This window comes from Glossina fuscipes, unplaced genomic scaffold (assembly GCF_014805625.2).
Source record: "Glossina fuscipes isolate IAEA_lab_2018 unplaced genomic scaffold, Yale_Gfus_2 121, whole genome shotgun sequence".
Classification (NCBI taxonomy): Eukaryota; Metazoa; Arthropoda; class Insecta; order Diptera; family Glossinidae; genus Glossina; species Glossina fuscipes.
The window spans coordinates 7,616,862-7,641,760 of NW_023998464.1; the positions used below are offsets into that span (position 1 = coordinate 7,616,862).

General features: G+C 34.1%; 2 protein-coding genes across 3 annotated transcripts; one reads left to right on the forward strand and one right to left on the reverse strand.

Annotated features, from left to right (window-relative positions):
- The first annotated feature begins 1,748 nt into the window (after window positions 1-1,748).
- On the forward strand, window positions 1,749-4,802 carry LOC119640437. Of its 2 annotated transcripts, XM_038038492.1 has the most exons (8): window positions 1,749-2,568; window positions 2,628-2,949; window positions 3,006-3,068; window positions 3,124-3,260; window positions 3,705-3,854; window positions 3,911-4,068; window positions 4,123-4,328; window positions 4,390-4,802. In XM_038038492.1, exons 1-8 carry the CDS (start codon window positions 1,819-1,821, stop codon window positions 4,707-4,709), a joined length of 2,106 nt encoding a protein of 701 aa, XP_037894420.1. In that variant the 5' UTR covers window positions 1,749-1,818; the 3' UTR covers window positions 4,710-4,802. The 2 variants fall into 2 exon arrangements, with proteins under 2 accessions (XP_037894420.1, XP_037894421.1); XM_038038493.1 differs by lacking the exon at window positions 3,006-3,068.
- LOC119640438 (methyltransferase-like protein 17, mitochondrial) lies at window positions 4,741-24,899 on the reverse strand. Its single transcript, XM_038038494.1, has 7 exons — window positions 24,612-24,899; window positions 7,083-7,183; window positions 6,174-7,026; window positions 5,892-6,107; window positions 5,654-5,832; window positions 5,044-5,148; window positions 4,741-4,984 (listed from the first exon to the last, which is right to left on the reverse strand). The coding sequence occupies exons 3-7, from the start codon at window positions 6,963-6,965 to the stop codon at window positions 4,828-4,830; spliced, it is 1,449 nt and encodes a 482-aa protein (XP_037894422.1). The 5' UTR covers window positions 6,966-7,026; window positions 7,083-7,183; window positions 24,612-24,899; the 3' UTR covers window positions 4,741-4,827.

Below are 24,899 nucleotides of genomic sequence, written 5' to 3' on the forward strand. Positions count from 1 at the left end.
ATTTTATTTTTGAAAATAAGGTAAAATCGAATGCCACGCCTATAAAAATTGTATAAAACTATTGAGGAGACGTACAAGGGGAGATAAATGCATATTTTTTATACATTTATATAAAAGAGATTATATATTATATTTCAAGCACTTGTATGAATATATGTAAAGAATTATCATCAAATTTTTCAATTTTTCAAAATAACAATAGATTAATATGAGATTTTCATTTTTCCCAAATAATCCCAGTTTATACATTACTAAGGTAATATCCTTATATACTACGAGCTTTTGGTTTTTCCATTCCTTTGCCGCTACACGAATATTCTATATAGTCTTCGGTTTGGGCCAACAGTAGCGATTTAGCGATTTAGGTGGTGCTTGCAAATGTTCTTCAATGTTCTTCACCGCCATACTTTTCCACAATATGTTCCTTCGTCTGAAAAAAAATCAAATATATTATTCACGGTTGTAATTGAGATCTCTAAATACTTTACGAATTTTTATATCTTTAAACAATTTGATGCAAGGTTATAAATTCAGCGGCTAAAACATTCTACATGTCGGGGGGGCAGATCAATGTCCCAATTGTATTCCGCGGACCCAACGGGGCTGCTATGAGCGTGGCAGCTCAACATCTGAGTGGATTCAATTGACAATTTCATCTGTTTTCTTTTTCTTGATATACGACTATACGACTGAATTGCGCACTTCCTTACAAAACAAAAACAGGAAAAAGTGGATTAAAGTACGATACCAAACTTCCACCCTTATGCAAGTAATGGGTAATTCGTCTTCGAAAGCGGCCAATGTAGTTGGCAGTGAAAGTCCTGATAGCCCTGAGAAGTAAATATTTACCCAATTTTATCAAACCCTGTAATGCAGAGAGCAGATGCCCTCTCTTATTGTATAATTTGATTCTATAATTTAATTGAATCTTCTAAAATATCAAGCGAAAGTTTCACAAATATGGCTACTTATGATGTCAACCTATGAATAACGTAAAATAAAGGAAAAATGAGGAGCACATTATTCGCAAGTCGGTTATTGGAAAATCCTTTTTTTGTTTCCTCAGTATTTAGCCTTCCGAAGCGCTTATATTTAGTAGAATCTTTTCATTGACTTTAACATTATTTACCCTCTACAATGTCGAAACGATAAGAAAGTAGTAGTTAATAGAGAAATTTGTACGTAAGCGCAATTAGTTATCGATTTCTTGTCATATTTTGATATGTTTGTGACACAGCCATTTGGTCGCGCCTAAGTTAATTTTCAATTTATAAGGTTGCGCTTAAGTTTATTTTCAATATGGTAGGGCGAGTACCCGTTACTATGTTTATCACTTTGTAGTTTTTAACCCGAAAACAAAAACGACGCATTTTTGTGATAGCCCACATACAACAAAATTAGCCATGTGTTTTTTTTTGTTTTGTTTTACAGATATGTTCAACTAAGCATTGCAATCCACGAAAGCGGACTCAGTTTCCACAAAAAACGACTGAAGTTTTCAAAGTTCCACGAAAAACGACAATTTGGAAACAATTTAGGCGAAGCGAAGTTTGATTGTGTCAGCCCCCAATTATAAACTTCTGCTTCTTCAGTTGGCGTAAGTCTCATAAGACTCATAATAAACTTAATAATTAACTTGGTCAGCTATTTGTTAGAATTGTTGATGTATTGATAATAACGGTTTGGTAACTCTGTCAACATCGATAATCTAAATGGTCGATGACGCGATATCGCATTAGAAATTTATTGATATATTAACAGTCAAACAATAAAGAGTGCAATTCTATTCAAAATATTTACATCGATTTTGTTTCAAACATGTCAGATCCGTTGCAGGGAAACATGAGCAACCCTCACATAAATTCGTTGAAGTTTGCGAAACTGCATAGTCCAAAAATGAAAAGCGTTTACTGGCGCCATTTTGGTTATCCCACAAATGAAGACGACTGCATTATAACGAAACAGAATGTCGTATGCATTCTTTGTCACAAGGTCTTAACCAATCACGGCAATACCACAAATTTAAGGGCCCATCTTCAATACCGTCATAAGGAAATCTTCAATAAAATTGTTGCAGAAAATGGCATAAAAGTTCCCCCAAGAAAAGTGATTAAAAAAAGTACCCATGGTATTGTTATTGTAAAACGTGGACTACCAAATGAACGCAAGGTGAAGACGGAATATTTTGAAACTTCCCAAAATACCAGTTTATCTGGTGAAGGCTGCGATGACCAATCAGTCCTTTATGAGTCAATAGTGCCGGAAACATACGAAGATGATGAAGACATTGACAGTAATCAATTCACTAAAATTGGAGTGACAGCAGGACTTGAAAAGAATGCTACATCCTTTCAGTTTCACACCATTAAAAAATTTGAAAACAATGACAATGAAGTTACTATTGCCGTTGAAGATGGTAGTGAAACGTTAGATTCCTATCAGTTTCAATTTCATATCGTGAATTTAGTAATAGATGATATGCGAAATATCGATACACTTTATGAGCCAGGATTTTCAAAGTTTACACAAATAATCGCACCAAATTTAACAATTCCACCTCCTGAAAAAGTAAGTCTATGAGAAATTATTTCGTAGGTCTTTCTCTTAATAAATTTTCTAATATACAGATCACATCATATATTAAAGAAATGTACAGCGATAAGCGAACATCCATAGCTGATCAGTTAAAAATGCATTCCCAAATTAAACCATTCTCATTGGGGTTCGAAATATGGACAAATGTAGAGGATATACAGTTTTTGTCTATTTATTATAACTACACCAATGATTCACCTGAATATAATTTAATCAACCAGCTTTATTGCACTATGGAATACAATAAATACTCTTTGCTTGAAGAAGCCTTCGAGGATTTCAATTTACAAAATTGTACCGCCGCTGTTGTTAATGATTATGATTATTATTTAAAGCACTTTCGTAACAGCAAAAGTAAGATGGAGGACATTCCCTTTATTTAAGTATTATTGTTACCATTGTCGTTTTAGGCGTTAAGGCCGCTATTGTTAATGATTATGATGACTATTTAAGGCGTTTTCTTAACAGCAAAAGTGAGTTAGATGCCATTACCTACATCTATGTATTATTACTACGACTTCATTTCAGGCATTCCGATCATTTTGTCTTACGACGTTATCATAAACTATTGCCTGAAAAGCGTCTACGACCTGCCAGCTGTTGCGTCACTGATAGAGGGAGTCAAAAACGTCATCATGCGTTACTTTATGGATCTCAGTACAAAGGTATTCAATAATTTTCAAAATCATATACGATAAGTTTTCCTCAGACAACTGTAACTTAGTCTTTTAATGAACTTCAGTCGATTTGTAGACACGTTCGCTCTGCATCTCCTCATAAAATAGAAGTTGGGCTAAGAGTTAATGTCCACAAATGAAATATGAGAAGGACCTATATCCAAAAAAAAAAACAAAAAGTACGAAACCAACATTCGTTAACTTTTTGCAAAGTGCAGTCGGTAATACTGTAAAATGTTTACATTTAAAACCTTAAAATAATGAAACTTTGTGGTATTTGATTTACGAACATAGGAGCACGGATTACATGAAAATTCCGCCACAATATCCACAATTTTGATTACGTTTAGTCTATCATTTACAATCACTGAGACGAAATTAGGACCACAGAAATATTATTTAAGATAACCAATTTATAAGTTTTCATTTTAGGATGTTAATATACCGCAAGCAAACGAAAATTTCCCCTGGACTTATTATGAATTATTGAAATTTTTTACGGAAACCGTTTCATGGCCGGAAGAAGCAGAAGGTTTAGTGGCTTCTTCAAAGGCTATAGTGGACACTTTGAGCACACTTGCTGTATGTTATGCTGGAATAGTAGAAAAACGTTGCTTTTCAGTTATATATACTTTTAGGTAACATTGGATACATTAAAAGGAGAAGAGGTACCGTTAAACAGCATGTTATCACCCATTACATGTAAAGTGTTGAATAAAAAGTTGACTGTAACAGAAAATGATGATCAATTTGTGGCTTCTATTAAATCTGCTATCAAAAGCAAGCTTCAATATTTGTAAGCAAAAGTTCTAAGTTTCTAAATATGGTTTTCAAATTTTCAGTTTTTCAGTATTTTATCTGATGACCATTTAACGATTTCGGCTTTATTGGATCCAAGATTTCATCGTTTAATAACTGTTAACAATTTTAACAAATGCTTGCAAATCCTAACTGAGAAATTTAATACAATTAGTGAAAGCCAAGGTTTTGATAGTTCGATACAAGTTGGAGAAGTTCGACCAAAGACGCCTTTAAACACAAATGTGAAGAAATCAAGTAATGCCAAAGAAATCGATGACCCACGATCTGTTTAATTGTCTAAACGTATTGCTTTCAGATTTAGAGTTATTTTTTGATTTGACTGAAACACCTCCGGAGCAGCTGGCAAATGAGCAAAGCAATGTCGAAGCTGACCTAAAACGCTATCGAACCGAAGTCTATGTCAATCTGGACGAATCACCTTTTGTGTGGTGGCAGAAAACGGGTAACACGTATGGTGCTCTAAAGCATTTGGCCGCTATATATCAATGCGTTCCCTGCACTGTAAATATGAATTTTAAAAAATCTCTTGATGAACAAATACGAGCTCATCAAAAACGTTTTATGTTAGTCGGGAGTTTAATAGATGCAATTTTATTCTTACATTGTAATAAATAAGAATAAGCATGTATTGAAAAGTTGAATTATTTTATTATATTATTTTTCGGATGAAATCAATTACCAAACTGAAAACCTGGGCCAGTTGAAACTTTTTCTCTTAAAAGAATGTAAAAAACTAAATTGACGTTGAACGATTGTCTAACGAATTACTGAGAGTATTTTCTTTGCTTTCAGTAGAATATGGAGACATCTCTTTTGTAGAAAAAGGTTCTCCAATTATTATTGGCAAACGATCACCCCAACGGCTTGCTTTCGCACATCTATAAGCAAATCTGACGATAAAGTGATTATTAGGAACTGAGAAGTGATTTCAATCTATAGAGAGACTTACCTGCCATGTTTAGATTTTGTGAAAATAACTTCCTGTAATTTGCCCTCTGATGTGCACATTCTGCAAATGGCATGTCTGGAACGCACTAATGTTGGCCTTACAATTCTGTTTATACAGGTGATACAGCAAAAGAGATGAAGAAAAAACATTAGAAACAAAAAATACAATAAAAAATAAAAAAAATATATTATGTACATAAGAAACATATATTGTGCATTATTAATTGAAACTAGAAGGCAGAGAAAAAAGGAATAAAGAAGGGAACGGACTTTATTAAGTCATTTCGGTTACAACGTACGTAACAAGATATTTCAGCCCAAGATATGCGGCTCCATTGAGTAGAGGTAGCACTTAAGTATTCGAAAACACTTAATTTTTCCCCTTTGATTTCTCACCTTAACAGAAATGGCATTTGGATTTGTCACTTTAACAGAAAGGGCACTTCGATTTCTCCCACACTCTACTACTTCATTAACTTTATGCTCACATAATAGTATTATTTATTTTATTATTAATTAATTCAATAATGCATGTTTTTTCTTCGTAATATTAGAACATTACTCAGAAAAGAAGCTAAAATTATATTTGTATAGTAATTGCTTCACCTTACCTGGGCCATGAATTAGCCTCCTGTGGCAGGCCTTTTTTCAAAATAATATAGCTGTAGCAAGCAACACCGTACGCCTGAGAAATTTTACAGTGTTGCGGCTCCTCATAAAGCGTTTCAAAATTGCACGGCGTCCGATCATTTAAATTCGAGAAGCGAGGACAAATTTTATCATGAGGGCACTTAAATAAAAAAAGTGGCTAATAACTACATTGGACTTAATATGTTGTTTGCAAATTACAGGTGCAAAAACATGGCCAGCCGCCTTAGGATTGTCTAAAGAGAGTATCAGATCTCTGGCAGCGTTGACTAGTTGGGAACCTCGTCTTGTACCCTCTTCTACTACGATCAGATATCCATCACATTTCGCCCATAAATTTAATAAAACGTCTTGACGATGCTTCGTGCTTGGCAATTCAAAGAGGGAGTAAGAACACACCACTAAATCATATTTTGTCTGTTATAAATTTGAAACAATTTGTTGTAAATTTATGGTTTTCACGATGAATAATGTGAAACCAACCTCCAATGCTGGCAAAAATTGCCGGTAGAATACGTTGCGTAAAGGTATCTCATGATTTTCGTTACCATTACGTAATATTAGCTCTGACAGATCATTCATCTCCCGAGAACTGTCTACGTTGAAGTATTCGTATAATGTGTTTTCCCATAAAGTGCTGACAGCCCACATACCAGTGCCTACGCCTGAACCAAAGTCAAGATAACTATTTGGTTTGAAGTCAGGATCTCTGTTTACAATTTCTTGCAAAATACGCTTTAAAGCAGCAAATTCTTTAGCTCCACGACCGAGAGCATACACTATAGCTTCATATGGTCCATATACAATAGGTTTCCAAGCATATGTACGCTCCGAAAATCTTTTTCTGACCAGATTGTCGCGTCGTTGTTGCCATTTTCGCTTCTCCACCTCATTTAACTGTGATGTCTTTTCAATTGGCATTACAGCATTAATTTCTTCTATGATTCTACTCATTTTAGTATTGATTTCATCCGGTTCTGGTGGAGGGTGTCTTTTGCTTAGGAATCGATTCAATTTCTTAGCATCTTCTAGTAAAGCCTTAACTGGATAATCGCCAACCGCCTTTTGCAAGGCTTTTGCTATATTTATAGGTAGTTCTATGCGACTCAATTTTATAACCCCGGGATGTTTCCTCGGTTTCAGCTGTTCATTCTCTAATTTATTCAAGATGTCAGGTTCTACTTCTACAGCAATTTTACTGGTTCCACGTTTCACGATATGTTTTACTAAACCTGAGTAGGCAATAAGCCTAGATCTTTCAATTGTTAGATTCATTTTAAATTTTTAAATAGCACAAATCGCACATTAAATCGGATGTAATTCTAAAGGTAACCAGCTGTAAGTATATTTTTGTGATGAAGAGTCGCCAAGTACATATAAATATAACTATACTCATAAAACACTACATGTTATTAAAGCTCATAGAGAGTTTTCACTGATTTTGCAGGGTGTTCTAGTGTTTGTGAATTGCGGCGTAATTCTGATCGTGTACACTATAATTATAAAAAACCGAAAAAAAGAAATAATTATAAAATATATATATATAGAAAGAGAAGAAAAAAGATCACTAAAGTTATTTATAATTTATTATTAATTCGGACTTAAGTCTGAACTCTAAAATTTGGCCTAAATGTAGGCTTGGACCTTTTTAAAAAATCAACTTTGCTTTTTAAAGAATATGCGGGTAAAAATAAGCGTTTTAAACAGAAGAAAAATGAAAAGAAACGAACTGCTTTTTGGTGTTATCATATGTTTACATTTGAAAATTAAGTCTTCGGCCGTCCTTCTAGATGATCAAATAAGCTCCCAGGCCTTAATTCAAATTTTAGAAAATAGTTGGCGTACACATTTCTGGAGAAATAGAAACGGGGTAAATTTTAATTACGGATGGTAAATAAAGAAAGATAATTTTATTTTTTCTGCCCCGTTTCTTCTTAAAATTCGAAAAAAATTATCTGTCTAAACCCACTCGTTAGGAAAAGGATGGTTCTCCTCGTCCGCCTAATGACGCTCGTTTGCGTAACTTAACATATTCGGACCCCTTATATGTGGACGTTACGAAAACTTGAATGTTTGTAAATGAATTTTGAATTTTTTGAAAGCATTATTAAATGTACTCTAGAATAAAAAAAAAAATTAAAGATTAAAAAAATTCGAAATAAGAAATTGTTTTTCAAAATCTTTGTATTACATTCCAAGCTTATTAAACATTCGGCAAAGCCGCCGCTCTAATTGTGGCAATAAGATAAAATTGAATTTCATACGCTCTCCATGCCGTTGTTTGTAGGATTCATGAATTTAGTTTATTAAAGCACTTTTCTAATAAATTTCTGTCGATTTGTTTCAATGCACTTCAAGCAATGCTGTCCGTATACAGCCGCCTGGCTTTGAATCAAATTCCATATCAAAGGGAAGAGTGTAGTGCGATCCAAATAGTAGTTTATTGTTTTTGTTTATTTAATAGGCGCATGCATCACAAATTCTAGGCAGGATAATTTGCGTGACAATTCCTCGTCGGAACCTAAAACAGAAATATACACATACGCAAGTATGTTATTATTTATTAACCTGAAACAGACAATTCTGAAATTGTCTACCAATTAAGTGGCAGCGTCAAAGCCATCCCTGGGATCGGGACTTTCTTGCGTAGGTATTAGCGGGGTTAAGAATGTCGACTTTTTAGAAAAGCTGTCTACGAGCAGTCCGCGTATTTGTGCATAGTATGCATTATTTTCGCCATCCACTAAAGGTACTATATACTCTACATTTTTTTTAACTCGCAGATGAAATGTGATTTCAAGAAATTTACGTGTTATAGCAACTCTGTCGCGCGGTATAGTCATCTATATTTTGTTTTCGGCAATTAATAATTAATTTTTTGTTGAATTTCGTGGCTATTTTGCCTTATAGTGTGTGAATTTATAATATACTTTGAGAAGAAAATGATTGAATTCAAAGTGAAAGAAGTATTTTTTCTTTACGCTTTGATTCACTGGTTTTTTTGCAAACAAAAATTTTTAGCTTTAAATCTCTCTTTTTTTTTGTTTTCTCTCTTTTTCTCTGTTTATTTTTTCAGTGTTAGCAGTTTGTTTTGCATTTTATCTTTTGTTACAGTGTCAACGTAACAGAGAAGTTTTGCACAAATGGATAAATTTTTATGTGAGGTTTTTTTTTTGTTTTTTGCAATTTGTCTGTTTGTTCTTCATACTCCGCAACTTTCTTTTTCACTGGACATGGAGTGTTTATATACACCTTGTCGGGCGAAAACGGGGCCGGAATCTGATAGATTCGTTTCTTGTTGTCTCTGCGAGCGCTTTGGTCATGTCCTGACTGTAGGCAGCGGGACATTCATTTTTATAAACTTTTCACGGCGACGCAAAATGGTTTTTCGGAATTGAGTAGAAATCTCGGCTCCTTGTGGAAAAAGTTTGAGCTAATTAAATCTAGGTTTGATGAGTGTCGTTTTATTGAGCACTCATCTTCTACCCAAGCCAGAAAAATAACAACTCGTAGCGTAGCGTGTGGGACGTCACGTCTGAGTTCCTCCAAATCTGATTCGTTGGTACAACTTACCGCTCCCTCTAACTCTAAAATGAACATTAATGTTTCCGATATTGCTGAGTCGGTTGGTGACAAAACAGTTACAAACAAGCCGGCAAGTCCTTCGGTTTTAAGCTACGCTGAAGTGGCAAGGGTATCTCCGCCCAGAGCCGCCACTCCAATCAAGCGCCATCGCCTAAAAATAATGAAGAGAAAAATAAATCATCCTTTCTCCCTGGCTGTTCGCATGTGAACGCTGGTCACTAGACTGGGCAAGTCTCACAAGCTGCCGGTACTAGGGCGATAACCCCATCTATATTCTCCCCAAATGTAAACTCCCCAACCGTGAACTCTCCTGTTCCAACTAATGACATTTGCTTGACAGCAGTTCCTCCCAGAAAAGCAATATTTGTGTCAAGTCTGGCACCTGAAACATCGGTGGATAACATAAAAAGTTATCTGGCGGCGAAAGTCCCATCAGTCAACTTAAAGCGCGTCAGCATCTTCAAAATGGCTCCTTCTCAATCTAGGGCAATCTCCTCTTTTAAAATACTAGTCCCGACTGAAAACAGTGATATGTTGTTAAACAAACCAATGTGGCCAGTAGGATCCTTAATTAAAGAATTTATCCCTCGAGATCGTCCCCGTAATACCAAAGCAATAGTCTTGTCGCCTTCAAAAAACTAAATGTTTCTTCAGGCCCATTAACTCTCACTTATCAAAATGTTAGGGACCTAAATTCAAAAATTCGTTCTAGTTTTCTAAATTCAGTGAGCACGGAGTTTTTCTGTTTGGTCTTCACTGAAACTTGGCTACAACCCGAACTTCATCCGTCAGAACTTTTTCATAATTCTTTCCAAGTCTTTAGAAATGATCGAGTGAATCGCATCGGTGGTGGTGTATTAATTGCCATATCTGCGTCAGTCCCTTCCAATTTGATTGAATTTCCCACTTCTTCTGTCGTTGAATTTATCGCCATTTGTGCGAAAATGCCTAATAAACATCTATTTATAACCTGCTCCTATATTCCCCCAAATTATGATATCTCCATTTACAAAAAACACGCTGCCCTCATTTGTGAAGTGGCCAAGCGGTCTAGACCCACCGATTTGGTCGTTGCATTGAGTGACTTCAACTTGCCTGAAGTCACTTGGTGTAACAGTCATAATTCTAGCTGTTTGATTTCTACTTCAACGTCTGATAGGGCTGTTGTGTTCTTTAATGAATTGTTTGATCATAATTTGGTTCAATACAATCGTACCCCTAATTGTAATGGTATACTGCTCGATCTCTGCTTTGCCAATTTTCCCAAGATTAACGTAAATCGTTGTCCACCGTTGAGTTTACCTGAGGATCCATATCATCCATCAATGTGCATTTCCTTTCATCATATGAATCATGGTTCGTTCAACTGCCTTAATGTGCCAAATCAAACTTTTTTAAATAAACATTATGATTTTCATAAAATCAATATTGTATTGCTAAAACATCGTCTTTCACATAAGAGGATTGACTTCTCAAACGGAACTTTTGAAAGCTTAATGTCATCGTTCTACAATACATTAAATCTAGCTATTGCTGCATCTGTTCCGTTCAAGCAGTGCCGAACTCGAAGCAGGTGTCCCCCGTGGTTTAACAAGACAATTAAATATTGCAAGAATAGAAAAAACTCGCTATTCAAAAAATATTCGAAAAGTGGCTCTGCGGTCGACTATTTCGCTTACTCGGTGGCGAGGCATAGATTTTACTCCCTCAGCCACCATTATTACTACAGATACCTTCAGTTCATTAAATCCTCTCTGTTGGCTAATCCTAAATTCTTTTTTAAATTTGTTAACACTAAAAGAAAAATTTCCACATATCCCTCTCGTGTTTCTTTTAATGGGTCTGATTCCTCGGATGATTTCGAAATCTCAAATCTGTTTGCTGAGTATTGCCGACGAAACTTTGCGACTGCTAATTCCGATTTATCAGCAAACTACTCATATCTCATAACTAAGTCTGTTTCAATGCCTAACCTGGTCATTTCTGAAGATGACGTTTTTAAAGGGTTGAGCTCTCTAAAATATAGTTGTGCGCCTGGACCTGATGGAATTTCATCATGTGTACTTAAATCTTGGGCTGTCGAGTTATGTGGTGTGATCTCAAAGACTTTTAACCTGTCCTTGAATTTAGGTGTTTTCCCTTCGTGTTGGAAGAGTAGTTTCCTTATTCCAATCCACAAGAGTGGAAGTAGACAATTTGTTGAAAACTACAGAGGCATAGCCAAGTTGGATGTCTTGCCTAAGTTGTTCGAGCGAATTGTGACTCAGCATTTGGCCTTTGCCATTAATTCGTATATTTCTCCGCACCAGCACGGCTTTCGAAAATGGAGATCTACAGTCACCAACTTGTTAGAGTTTACCTGTCATGTTATATACACTGATTTAAGCAAAGCATTTGATAAGGTTAACCATAATTTACTTATCTTTAAACTCGAAGCCTCTGGTTTCGGAAATGATGATGACTGAAAATTACAATTCTCAGATGACATTGGACTCTGTAATCTTTTTACCGTCACAAACTTCCGAGATTATTTCACTTTCCGATGATAATGAGGACGATCTGGAAATTTTTGTATCAACACAACCTAGTACATATAATCCAATCTCGTCTCTTCGAGTTGCTCAAGTTTCTGAAGGGTTGGAGTTTAATTGGGCAACCGCCTCCCAATCAAACTTCATGGCGAATAATTTAATGGACCAATTCCTTCAAAGCGAGACTCCGTATTACGACCTCAGATATCAAACTGAAACACTTGCTGATCCAATTGAAAGCTATGATCATTATTTCAATGATAGCTTCCATGCCCACCTGTTAAATATTAATATATCTACAGTTACTACGGACTACAACAGACTTTTAGACGATAGTTTCAATAATGAAATTTCTAAAATTAATTTGGAGGGTTTAGTACAATAAAGCATTAAACAAATAAATAATAACTAAACTTATGTTTTATTTTTATTCTTCTGATAACTATAGCCAATGTGACCAGAAATCTATAAAAATAAACTGAATTTTAGTTAGTAGCTTCAAACTCGTGATTAGAAAAAGAACTACAATATCAATACAACAAAAGCCATGGTAAGAAAAAAGAAACAAAAGAAATATTTTTCATATAATTGTTCTAAAAATTGTCTAATTTTTTTAAATGACCTTTCTGCAGACTCTAAATGACGCCTGGAAAATTTCAGGACAAGGATACACAAAGTTAGATGAAATATCAATTGATCCATCCTATAAAATAGGCGGATGTAAGGCAAAAGCAACACAATATGGAGAAAAGATTGTCCTTTATTTGGAATCACCAGAGGGAAAGTTACTCTGGATATTTCTTCCGAAGCGTCTTAGTCAAGTATTCCCATCCAAGAATCCGTATAAAAAGTTAAAGGAAAATAATATTCAAAATATTATCTTTCGGGGAAGAGACAAATCTATAGCTAATGCACCTATTTTTGAGTTTATTCCAAATGAAAATAAAGAATTTGATATCTAAAATGCAATTTTAATTTATTTTTTTAAAAACTGTTTTTTACATAGTTTGAGTATTTTCTTATGATTAAAGATGTAGTCAGTTTTACTAAAGTGTTTGAGATAAGCATTAAATTTTTTCGCTATAAAGCAATAATGCCCGCAAGTGCTTGAAAAGTATGCTTGGAGTTGCTGTTTATTACATACATACGTGTCGCAGTTTCTCTTTAAAAAATTGTAAAATTCTTTCTTCAATGGTCGTTGACCATATGAATCAAAGTATTCCGCTCCTAACTTAAAAATAAAATAAAAGGCCACCCAATGCTCCTGGTTGATTAGAGTAGTCTGTATTTGCTATTATAATAGCAGGTTTAGAGCTCACTTTCCGTGGTAAATTATTAGTTGGGAAAACACCTTGAAAATACTTCTTTGTAGATTGATTTGCCTTAAGTAATTGTTCTATTTGTGTCGTATTCATTTTAAAGCGTAATTTTCACGTTTCTGTTTCTATCAATCTCTAATATCGAATCATACTCGCAGTAAACTATGTAAGTTACAGCTGATGTTAATGCCCGAGTGAATTTGCCTTCAATGCATATGTTTCCTTGCCTTAAAATATTAGCACTGTAACGGGTTTTCTTGGGCGGGGTATAACTCAACCACTTTAAGGTTCGTTGCAAGAAAATTTAGAATAAAAATAATCCGGACCTCCTTTTTACTGGAGAGAAGTACAGCGATGTGTAGAAGCTGGCTATGGCAAGGAACCAGCGAGGTGACCCGACTTCTGGTGTGACTTCCACGTGGCACCAGATTTATTTATATTTATTATTACTTTGTTCTCTTTTAACTGTCGCGGAACACTACAAGAAAAGCGGAAACGTTGCCAGTGTCATAGCTGCCTGGGCCGTCAGTTCGTCTCTGGATGGTCCTTCGTATGTAGAAAGAAAAAGGATGTTCCTCCCAGTCCTTCAGGGATGGCGGTTAACAGCTAAACCAGCACATCCCCTATCCGTAGAGTCAGTAGTCCTTCAGGGATGGCGATTAACAGCTAAACCAGCACATCCCCTATCCGTAAAGTCAAAAAAAAAAAAAAATTCTTTGTAAAGGTCAACTCGTCAAATTGTCCGTAGGTACTTACCTTAGACGGCTATTACACCAAACTGAACGATTCTGTGCGATGCGCTGCTCTTTTATAGCTGAAGTCCCGCTCGTTTGTCCTCTTGCCAACATGTTCTACGTGTTTACATATGCCTTCAGGTACTATGCTTGTGTGTATGCTTAGCTTAGGTTAGCTGCAGTCGCAACCTAGTTACGACTTGCATGATCCTGCGTATACATAACTTAATACCAACTTACGTCTAGCTTATCACTATGCTTGTTCAAATGTCCACTCAACAGACACTCAGATACCAAATCGCGTGATTCAACCACCGTTAGGTACGTGTGTGCTTGTGCCTTACTATGCCTTTGTGTTTGCATATGCTTTGCTTTGTGTGTTTCTACGTGCTTGGCATGTGTGATCGTGCCTTTGTACATTTTATGTATGCAGTTTATGCGTTGTCGTATGTTCTTATTTTTTCTACTCATGTACTTACTCCTGTAAGTTGTGTATACCCTAACGGTGCTACACAATCTGCGCATTTTACAGCATAGAGATTTTTGCTGAAGTTTGTTCGTTTTGCATGTATAGATTTCTATCTAACACTCGAACTTGAAAGGATCCGCTGTTCGATCGCCTGAATAAGCGCTATTTTAAACCATACAAAAAGCTAAAAATGTCGGAAGTTGTCCTATGACAACATTATCTAATGATAGGGTACGGTTTCCAGGATACAGAGTGAATGTTTTAACTTCTAGCTTATTAAATGGATATAAGGCTGCTTTTGTTTGTAATATTTTATGAACCAGTATTCCTGGATTAATAGTTATGTGGTTCATAAACAATTGTGCTTCCAATATCTTAAACTGCGTTTCCTTGGCAGGATTTTGCATTAAATAATATGATGATTTTTCCAAATTAAATATTATGCGCAAATCAACATTATTTAGCAAGAGTTTAGGCTGATTAAAAATATCACCATGCAGCTTTCCGAACAATTCAACTTTTTTACTGTTATCAAACAATTCGGTTAATTGTTTTTTACCATCATGAAATATTTCGCCGGTGTAGTAATCTGATACCATCCAGAGATGATAAATGAGTTCGACCTGCATCAGTGCCGCAATTGAGTAGACTTTGTATATATGCTAATTGTTGTCACTTTGCGGAACCAATACGTTATTTAAATATACAGATACGCTTCAAAATATGGAATGCAGAAGATTATTTACAACGCTACATTTATTTTCAGTAACATCAGAATTATCTTTATTCTTCATTTGAACAACCAACTTTAAATAAACGCTGCAAAGGTCTCGATATGTATCGCCATTACCAAGACAGAGAAATACTATGGAGCTAGGATTGCCTAAGGATTGAATAGGATTATATGAGACTTCTTCTGTATTTAGAATGCTGCTTTGTATAGGATGTGGTGCAAATGAATCTAATTCACTTTTCATACATTCTATATGAGTGCCCATAGTTTCTAAGCAATTATGTCTTTTACTTTGTTACGTTGATTGAATTTTTTCGTGCGTTTCGAGGTAGATCTCTTTTTTGACTGACGTCGTTTCCTTTTGATTCGACGTCTTATACTACTTTTGCCAGAAGCTTCTTGAAATTTAGACGATATCTTCTTGACTGCTTTTTCTGTTAAATTACTTAAAGCCTTTTGCCTTGCTCTGCCAAAATATTTCTAAGTGGCTTGCGACCGAAGTCATTGAGAATAGATTTGCCCGTATCCATAGCCTGGTCTTTAATCGCATTCAAACCTGATAGAAACAACGCTTTTCAATTTCTAAAAAAAGACGCGAAGAATGAACCAAGGCCACGCCCATGTTGTACGACTCGTGGTGACACATATAATAGTCCTATGTGACTTAATCCACTTCCGATTTGATTAGAGTAATATGAAGTATACACTTGCTCCATGTCAGTCCGTTACACTTCTGAATGAAATATTATTTGTGCTCTCGTTTATATTAGTTTTATTTTAATTACGTTTCTTTTTTTTAAAGTGAAGAGTAATGTAAGTAAGTGTAATGGAATCACGAAAATTATATTTGGAAACGTCTGTACTATCTATGAGTATAGAGATGTCCTTTATAGTAGCAATTTCAAGGCTATAGTACTCTACGCTGGTGAACTCAAAACACTTGCTTTTTTCATTTAACGACAGAACCCGAAGACATCTTAAAATTTTATATCCAACGCAACGAGGTTTTATTATGTCAGTATAAATAAATAATGGTGAATATTCCTGCGTTTGTTCTTGAGGTGTATCACTTTCAATGTTAGCATTATTTAAAAACAGCTCGGTTATTCCAACTTCCCACTGATCATTTGTAATAGTAGGAAGATGTACAATATTTGTAAATTAGGACAAAGTATTCTTTTCGTAAACGACAACTGAATTGTTGCTTAATAAGGTTACATAAAGATCCTCCATGTAGTTCATAGTTTAAAAGGCATTAGATAAATGAACTCAAAACACGATTGTAATAGCTTTTTATTTAAAATTAGCTCAAATGTACATTTTTATAAAGCAATCCACTTAAAACTATTTTCGCCCTTCTGAATTGAAGATGTCTGCCCCAATTTTCGTTTTCCGTCTGGAATGATAATATCTGTAGAAAGTCCGTTTTTAATTAAATCATCCTTAGTTTTAAGTTGGCTTCTAAGCCGAGTGTTATATGGAGAAATGCGTCTTTGAATTCTCGATTTTATATTATGTTTTGTAGGTTGTCTGCTTACTTGGTGTGGTGTTGCTTCTTTATTTATATTTAAGAATTTTTCCGGCGTCATAAATTCATCTTTTGAAATGCTATTATCTAAGTCACTTTGCAATTTTTCGCTATTATTTTTGAATGTATTGTCATCTATGTCACTTTGCAATTTTTCGCTACTATTTTCAAATATACCGTCATTGCTCACGTTTTGGAAGAGGATTTCAGATTTTTCAATGTTAACTTTGCCATCTTCTACATCACTTTTAGAAAGCGCCATTTCGGGTATATGGTCAAAGTTTTGCTTAATTGGTTTTAATTTCCTTCTAATATAAGTATTTAATTCTTGTTGAATTTTGATCCATTTGTTATATTCTGAAAGGGAGACATTGTTGAAATATGATAACAGCTTGTCACGGGTCTAGCTCCGCTGGCCGGTAGAGCGATTTAATTGATGGAGTTTAGCTTTCTGAGCCGCATGACAAAGAAAGAGAAAAAAAACACACACAAGAAGAGAAAAGGTTTTATGTCGGTAGCCTGTCGTTCGTCCGCCTAGAGTGAGTCCGTCTGTATCTGTCCTATGTCCCCCTACGGTTCCTTCACGCGTGCACCCCCCCTAAATCGCACTCCTGCTACCGCAGTGGCATGTTCGGCCTTAGCCGTTCACTGTGGTTCACAGGAAACTCGGGACACAGAAAAAGGGAAAGGTAAATACCTGACTAACATGCGTTGTCTCTTCTAAATGACTTCGTGCTCCCTTCTGTAGTGCTGAAGGCCTCTGTGCTAATCGCTGTTGATCTCTGGTGTTCGCTGCCGATGAGATGTGGCGTATATAAATTTTCAAACAGCCTCAATGGCAAGCCACATGTAGGTAATTTTTGTCTTGAGGCTATGCGTACAAAAATCACCACTTCCATCAATCAAGTGGTTCCAACAGGGTTCTTTTCCACCTTTAATTTGAGCGAAAGTTTCCCATTTTCTAAACGAAGTCATCTGATGTCACCAAAAAAAACACACTTCCTAGCCTTCAAATGTTCTTCACTGTTTTTATTTTCCTTTTTTTTTTGAATGGTTTTGATATAAAAGCAAAAAAACAAAGTTATACAATTTTTCTAATTTATAAATTCGTTTTTTCTTTTGCAGTGCCGATACTGGTTAACAATATTGTTTTTTTTTATTCTTTCAATTGCTTTCAATTGTTTACCTTTTTGTTGCTTTCGATGTCTTCTAGGCTTGTTTATAAAATACAATGCTTGAATCTTTTTTTGATAATTATTCGTATGCATGGATTTTAAGTATGTAAAAAAAAATTTATGTCTAGAGTTTGACTTTTGCTAGTAAAGTTCTTTTCTTAAATAAATCTTCATATGTACGTATGTGCAATTGCAGACAATGAAAAGATTCCTTTGCTTTACACTGAAATCGAAAAAAAACAAGGCGAGCCTCCGTTACATTAACTAGTACTTCTCCAACGTTTTTTTTGCTTCTCTTTCATTATAATTGCATTATTTGCTCAATGCAAGCAAAGTAAAGAAAATAAACAACGCATACACTTTAATATCACCTTATTTTTTTATTTCAGAAAAAACAAATCAAAATAATCCAAAAAACTTCTCGTCTCATGTTTAAATTTCTCTAACTTAACTGATGCAGGCAGGTTAGCTGCCAAATTTGACTCATATATTAATGTTAATGCCTCTTTATACTAATTCTCTTTCTTTTTAAATATTTTAATATTAACAATTTTTTTCTTAATGTATACTATTTCGCAAAAGCTATCGTAATAAGAAGTTCACGTATTCTTTGTACAATATTTCCATAATTTTATGTTATTTACATAGATATATTTTTGTTTCATTTATTTTTACTTTTTTTTTTTTTGTTTTCGTACGCATTCCGTCAATGATATTTAAAAATAATATATTCCTACACGAATGCGATGCGCTTTGCTTGGTAAATTCTACCAACACACTCAACTCTTCACTTCGTTATTGTTGAAGGCAATTCTATCGTTTAAGAATTAAAAACACACAATATTCTGACTTTATACCGCTTTTTTCTTATTTGTTTGCCTTATGTGGTTTTTTTGTCTTTTGAGATTTAATTATCAATTCTATTTTCTTTATTCCTCTTTATCGTTCCTCGTTTTATGAACGGCTGTTATAGAATTTTTCTTTTATATTCCCTTTTTCTTTTTTGATATTCAGATAAAAAAATTATTGAATTGATTATCAAAATGTGACAAGTAGACGACTTTTATTATTATTATCAGATCCAGAATTTGGATGCATTCTTCTGTTAAATCACACTCAATATAAAATTAGAATATTTTCCTTCTTTAAAGTGGAGAATTTTTTTCTTTTGGTTCACACTGCATAACAACGTACACTTGGATTTCGCTCGAACGCGATTTTAAGACAAACGCTAACGAACAGTTCAAACTGCCTTATGTGGTTTTTTGTCTTTTGAGATTTAATTACCAATTCTCCATTGCACTAAAAAAGATGAAAGGAATACATGCGTGCTTAACTATCAGTTATAGGATAAAAATTTGATGAAAGCCGTCCTGGGCATCGTTCTTTATCTAATCACCAACTTTTTTTTTTTCATTTTAATTTTATAATCACACCAACGATTTTATTTTGCATTTGTTCTCTAGACAGATTGATTTATGATATTTATTTCATTCAATCATTCTCACAACTCTATTTTGCGATTTTGCATAACGGGATGCCGTTACTGCAATGTCTTTGGCTGACACGGACCGACTGACACCCTACCTTGAGTTTATTCGCGGACGTTACAAGCTTTCTATTAATAAATTCTGCTGAATATATGTCGTCCATCATCGCGTGGTATGCACTTGGGTACAACAAGATTACTTTATTTAGCTTCGGCTTAAATTTATTGAACATTATCTAACAATTTTCCGATAAATCCGCTTAATAATGATGCTATGATTATCGGTAAGAAGCCACCACCTTTCTGCACAAGAACCTTTCTTTTAGACTTTATGGACCCGTTTGGTCTCGACATGAACCTAAGTTCTTTTTTATACTTTTTTAAAACCTGCAAATCTTTATTTTTTAGTTTAGTGTTTTCAGCTATTGTGTTAGAGACAATCTTAGTCAAAGTTTTAGTTAATTCATCATCAGCGCAGTTGAGTATAGCTCTTCTTAATTTTCTATTATTGGTTTTGAGGACATACAGCATATGTTTGTGGTTTTTCAGTCGCTTTAAACTCTTTTTTAAGACCATTTTCTCCGGTATCACAGAAGCAATAGCAAAAATTCGGATTAAATATGTTCGTTTAGTACCTTAATAAATCATTTACGCTTTGTGTAAGGTCGATTAATAAATAACCGTGAGATTTGCTAGTCACATCTTTATATATTTTCATAAGTTCAGATGAATTTTCTGGATGAATTTGCTAAATGTTGAAACTGTAAGATATCTGTAGGATTTTGGAACACAACTATATATTTTGAATTCAATGAAATATCTCTTGTGTGCGACGATTTGTGATATATGTTTTGTGTTACTACAATGACAGAAAAATTCCTATGGTGTGACCCCTTTGTGAAAAGTTCACAAACCGTTTTGTTGAAAGCTCCCATCATTAAGTCATCGAGTACGATGATAGTTGGTTCGTTGAGAACATTTTCCAAATTTTCTGGTATTCCATTGTTATATTCAATATGTGCAACGTTATTTATATCAGGTTTTGCATTTTCTTCACCATAACACCAAATTATTCGATCAATTTTCACATTAATCAAGAAATCCTTATTGTGAATAAGATTTTTCAAAAATGCTGTTTTGTCGGACCCTGATGGTCCACTAATAAGCATAGTAAATGGATGGTAAATTTGATAAAACATGTTGTTTTGTTAATTATAAACTAGAGAATAAACTAGGACTTCATAGAATTCGTCATTATAAATATTAATTTATTTAATCTTAAGTAATAACTTCAGTGGCGTTTGATTTTTTTTCAAGGTAGATAAAAAGTTTATATAAATTGTTAAGGGCACATCTAAATTTAAGATCATTTCGATGATGTGGGCAGTTAGTAAAATAATTAGGTAGTTTTCTCAAAGATGTTTGAGTGTCCACGAATATCACTTTAGATTTCAAATATTTTTTAAAAAATTCTTGTTTTTCTCTTCCCACGACTAAAACGTACTCATAATTATTCAATGGAGATAGTATGTCACCTAACAAGGAATAGTCTAAAGCCATGAATAAATTTGGCACAAAAATGATTTTGATCCTTAGTTTGCTCATTTAATTCTTTTTCACCGAACGGTGTTCTAAATAAAAAGTAGTTAGCTGCAACAGAACTTGCACTCATATATGCTAGCTCTTTAATAAAATTTGTGTCTGATTTCCATGACAATACTGGAAATCAACAAGAGCGAATGTACTTTTAGTTACGCTGGCCATGGTTTGATGAGTTACTGATAAATACTGAGCTGATTTTATATAATTTTTGAGTTTATATTCTAAAAGATTTCATATCACGTTCAGTACTACTTGTGTCGTTTCAATAAATGGATCGGATATCGCCAAGTGTTTAGAAAACTCCGCGTTTACCAAAAACAAATCAAGACCATCAATTAATATTTGGTTTGGAATATTTCGTCGGTTTAAAAACTAAAATCAAATGTGGTTTTTCACCCTCAAGAAACTTTAAACCGCTTTTATGGCTGCAAGATAATAAATGTAATTTTATTGGTTTCACTCGTGATCAATGGATTCATTTAATGGCCTACAAGGAATACATACAACTAAGATTGGATCAAATAGACTTTATAGAACCTGAGAGCATTCTAGATCATCCAACTCTAGACAACATTGGGTGTAATTTTAAATATAATCGAGATGGACAATGTCTTTTGATTATTAAACAAAAAGGGCATAGAATAAAACTTGATGCTGAAACGTGGAGATTAATAACTCGCATTGGAATTTTTTTATCAACATTCCTATGCTGGAATACTATATTATAAAAGCAAATCTCGTTCTTTTATTACAATCATTTTTTACCAAAGTGCGTGGAATTAAATAAGACTGATGTTCAATTGGCTGATATGTCCATATCCATCGACCCTAATATTGAGATTGATTTGTTAAGATTATGTTTTGAATTTTCTCGGAAAATATCAATAAAGATTAGGCAGGATATTAAGATTCATACGCTACATTTGAGAATGATAAATAAATAAATGTATAAAAATGAGTAAAATTCAAGTTGTTAATGAGATTCACAAACCAGTCAGAAAAAATTTTATTCGAAGGCGATTCATTAAAAAAGGAATTAATAGATTTAGTTGAGTTAATTACATTTCATAAACTAAACAATGGCTATGAATACCTTTTGGTTGGAATTGATGTATTTTTTAAATATGTTTTCGCGGAACCAGTAAAATCTAAAAGTTCTTCAGACATAGTTAAAGCTATGAAACAGGTATTGGAAAGAAGAAATACATCTCCAAGAAATATTCAAACTGATCAGGGAAAGGAATTTTTCAATAAAGATTTTAAAAGTTTGATGAAATATTATCAAATTAATCATTATCATACATATACTCATATGAAAGCCTCCATATGTGAAAGATTTAATAGAACATTAAAAAACTTAATGTGGAAAATGTTTAGTATTACAAATGGATAAACAACCTGCAAACATTACTAGCCAAATACAATAATACATATCACAGAATAATAAAAATGAAACCAAATGAAGTCAATAAACACAACGAGAAGCAGATATTACAAACTGTATATAATTTCCCTAAAATATTTCGAAGACCAAAGTTTAAAGTTGGGGATTATGTTAGAATTAGCAAATTTAAAGGAGTATTTTTTAAAGGCTATGAACCAAACTGGACCACCGAAATATTTCAGATCAGTAGAATAAAAATTACGAATCCTGTTACTTACATTCTAAAAGACTATAAGGAAAATGAAATATTAGGATCATTTTATAAATACGAAATGCAAAAAGTTCGTGACGAAAATGCCTATTTAGTGGAAAAAATATTGAAGAAACAGGAAAACAAATTTTTTGTGAAGTGGCTACGGTTTGATCAAACTCATAATTCATGGATTAATAAAACTCAATTACTTCGATAAATATGTATAAAATTGCATTGCGTATTAATTTTTACATTTATTCTTGAATACATAGTAATTACATTTCATTTACATATTTGTATTATTTACTCTATAATTATTTTACATATATTCATATATGCCTAGTGTTTATACATCGTTATTTATTATTTGACTACCTATTTTATAATTTCCCCACGCTAGTGTGGAAATTTTATCATCTAAAACACACCGCTTATCATCTAAATAATCTAACGCTATTTTTTTGCAGATCTCTGTGTACAATCTGTGTGATTTGCTTCTGATAATTCTCTGTTCACCATAAAAAGATTGTCTATTTATAATACAGTGTTTATAATCAGTATATTTTATTTTGTCGGTTACACATTTTTTTATCCCCTTAACTTTTTTCACTTCTTTTTCTTTATTGTTCCCACCATTGACTATGTATGCATACGCTTTGGCTTTTAAACCTGCAAGGTTTGTCATTATTCTCCCGGCATTCTCGTCTTTCATCAGACCTAATACTTTTTTGTTATTAGGAATTATATTATGTATATTGCCGGGCAGGTAATCTGATGTGTGATTATTTTTAATAATGTCATATATATTACCATCAGACGCTAATATAAATGAATCTGTATCCATATATATAATCTTTATTGTTTCGCTCTGGTTAAGTAAAAAGTTATAATAAAAATCATACATCAACCACTTAGAGAATTCTAACACAGTTACTCCCACATATATCGGTTTATCGTGAATAATTTCCAATTTACTTAGCTTAACTCCATATAACCCATTATCGAATATTTCGATGCCCTTGAAGTTAGGTTTGGCTATGAGAGCTCTATACCCTTCAGAATTCCTTTTGTTTTCATAACTGTTTACTAAGCAAACGTCTCGGCGATTTTCAACATTTTCCATGGTTTTCCTATACGCAGCATTATTCATTAGCTTATAGAAGTTCTTCTCAAATTCATTGTTGGCAACTTTTCTTCTATTGGTGTTTAAACTAATGTTGGGCTCTAACCAATTTTAGTATTCTGTGAATTCATTTTAATTGCAACCCGTGTTGCAAGCAGAGGAGCAGATTTTTTAAATGAATCTTATAGCTCATTTTATGAGTTAAATCTGCTATGAGTTTTTTATACTTGCCAGTAGGAGGAATTTTATTGTCTGCACAGGTAATCATGTTGATCATGAATATCAGACGGATAATTTAGGTCAACTTCCAAAATGTAACCACTACTTCCCTCGATATCAATTTAGTAAATATCAAAATCTTTTACCTCACTTTCGCTTAAAAATTGGAAGTTTGCATATGGAAGTTTTTGAGACACGGCCCATCCATACAAATTGTTTGCATCCATATAGACCAAATAATTTTCAGAGTTGCTTTCATCATAATTTTCATTAAACTTATTATTTGACTCGGACAACCTTTGGGTGCATTGAGTAATACCATCTCGAATACTACTTTTTAAAAACGTATGAATTTCAGGATCCACAATTAGTTCCATTTCAACTTTAGTATATTTCAGCATGGCATCCCAAGAAAGAGATGGTGCTGTAACATAATTGCAAGGATGTAGTTTATATATTTCTAAATATAAGATCCTGAAATTCTCGAAACCATCGCTTAGTATCAATTCATTGCTTTCGAGATATAGAACCTGTCACGGTCTTAGCTATATCGGCAGAGCATTTATATTTCCCTGACAAAGAAAAAGATGAATAGGTCCCGTCGGTTGTCCACCGTCCGTCTGTCCACCGTAAGTCAGTCTGTAACCGTCTGGAGTGCTCCCTACAGTGCCATCATATGCACACCCCTTCGTCCTCCAGCTACAGCGGCGGCAGCGGTAACGCTTAGCCACTCATCACAAAAAGGAAAAAGGAATTAAACAAACTAAAATAACTTACAATACTTGACGCGGTCGGTGTCGAGGCGAGGTCGGTTGCGGTAGTTGCTACACCGGCGGTTCCTGTTCCCAGCAAGGAAGTAGGAAGTTCGTTTTAAGTAGTCAGCGCAATCACAACACAGCTGGGATGTAGGTGCATGGGGGTGCACGCAATTCATAAGCTACTGAAACTGGAACATTACTCTTCTTCCTCTCAACGCATCTTGACTGAAGTAAACACCTGGATGCCCCCTTTTTTTTTGTTTCCTTTTTATTATTTTTTTTTTTCTTTCTATCCTTTTTCTTTTAT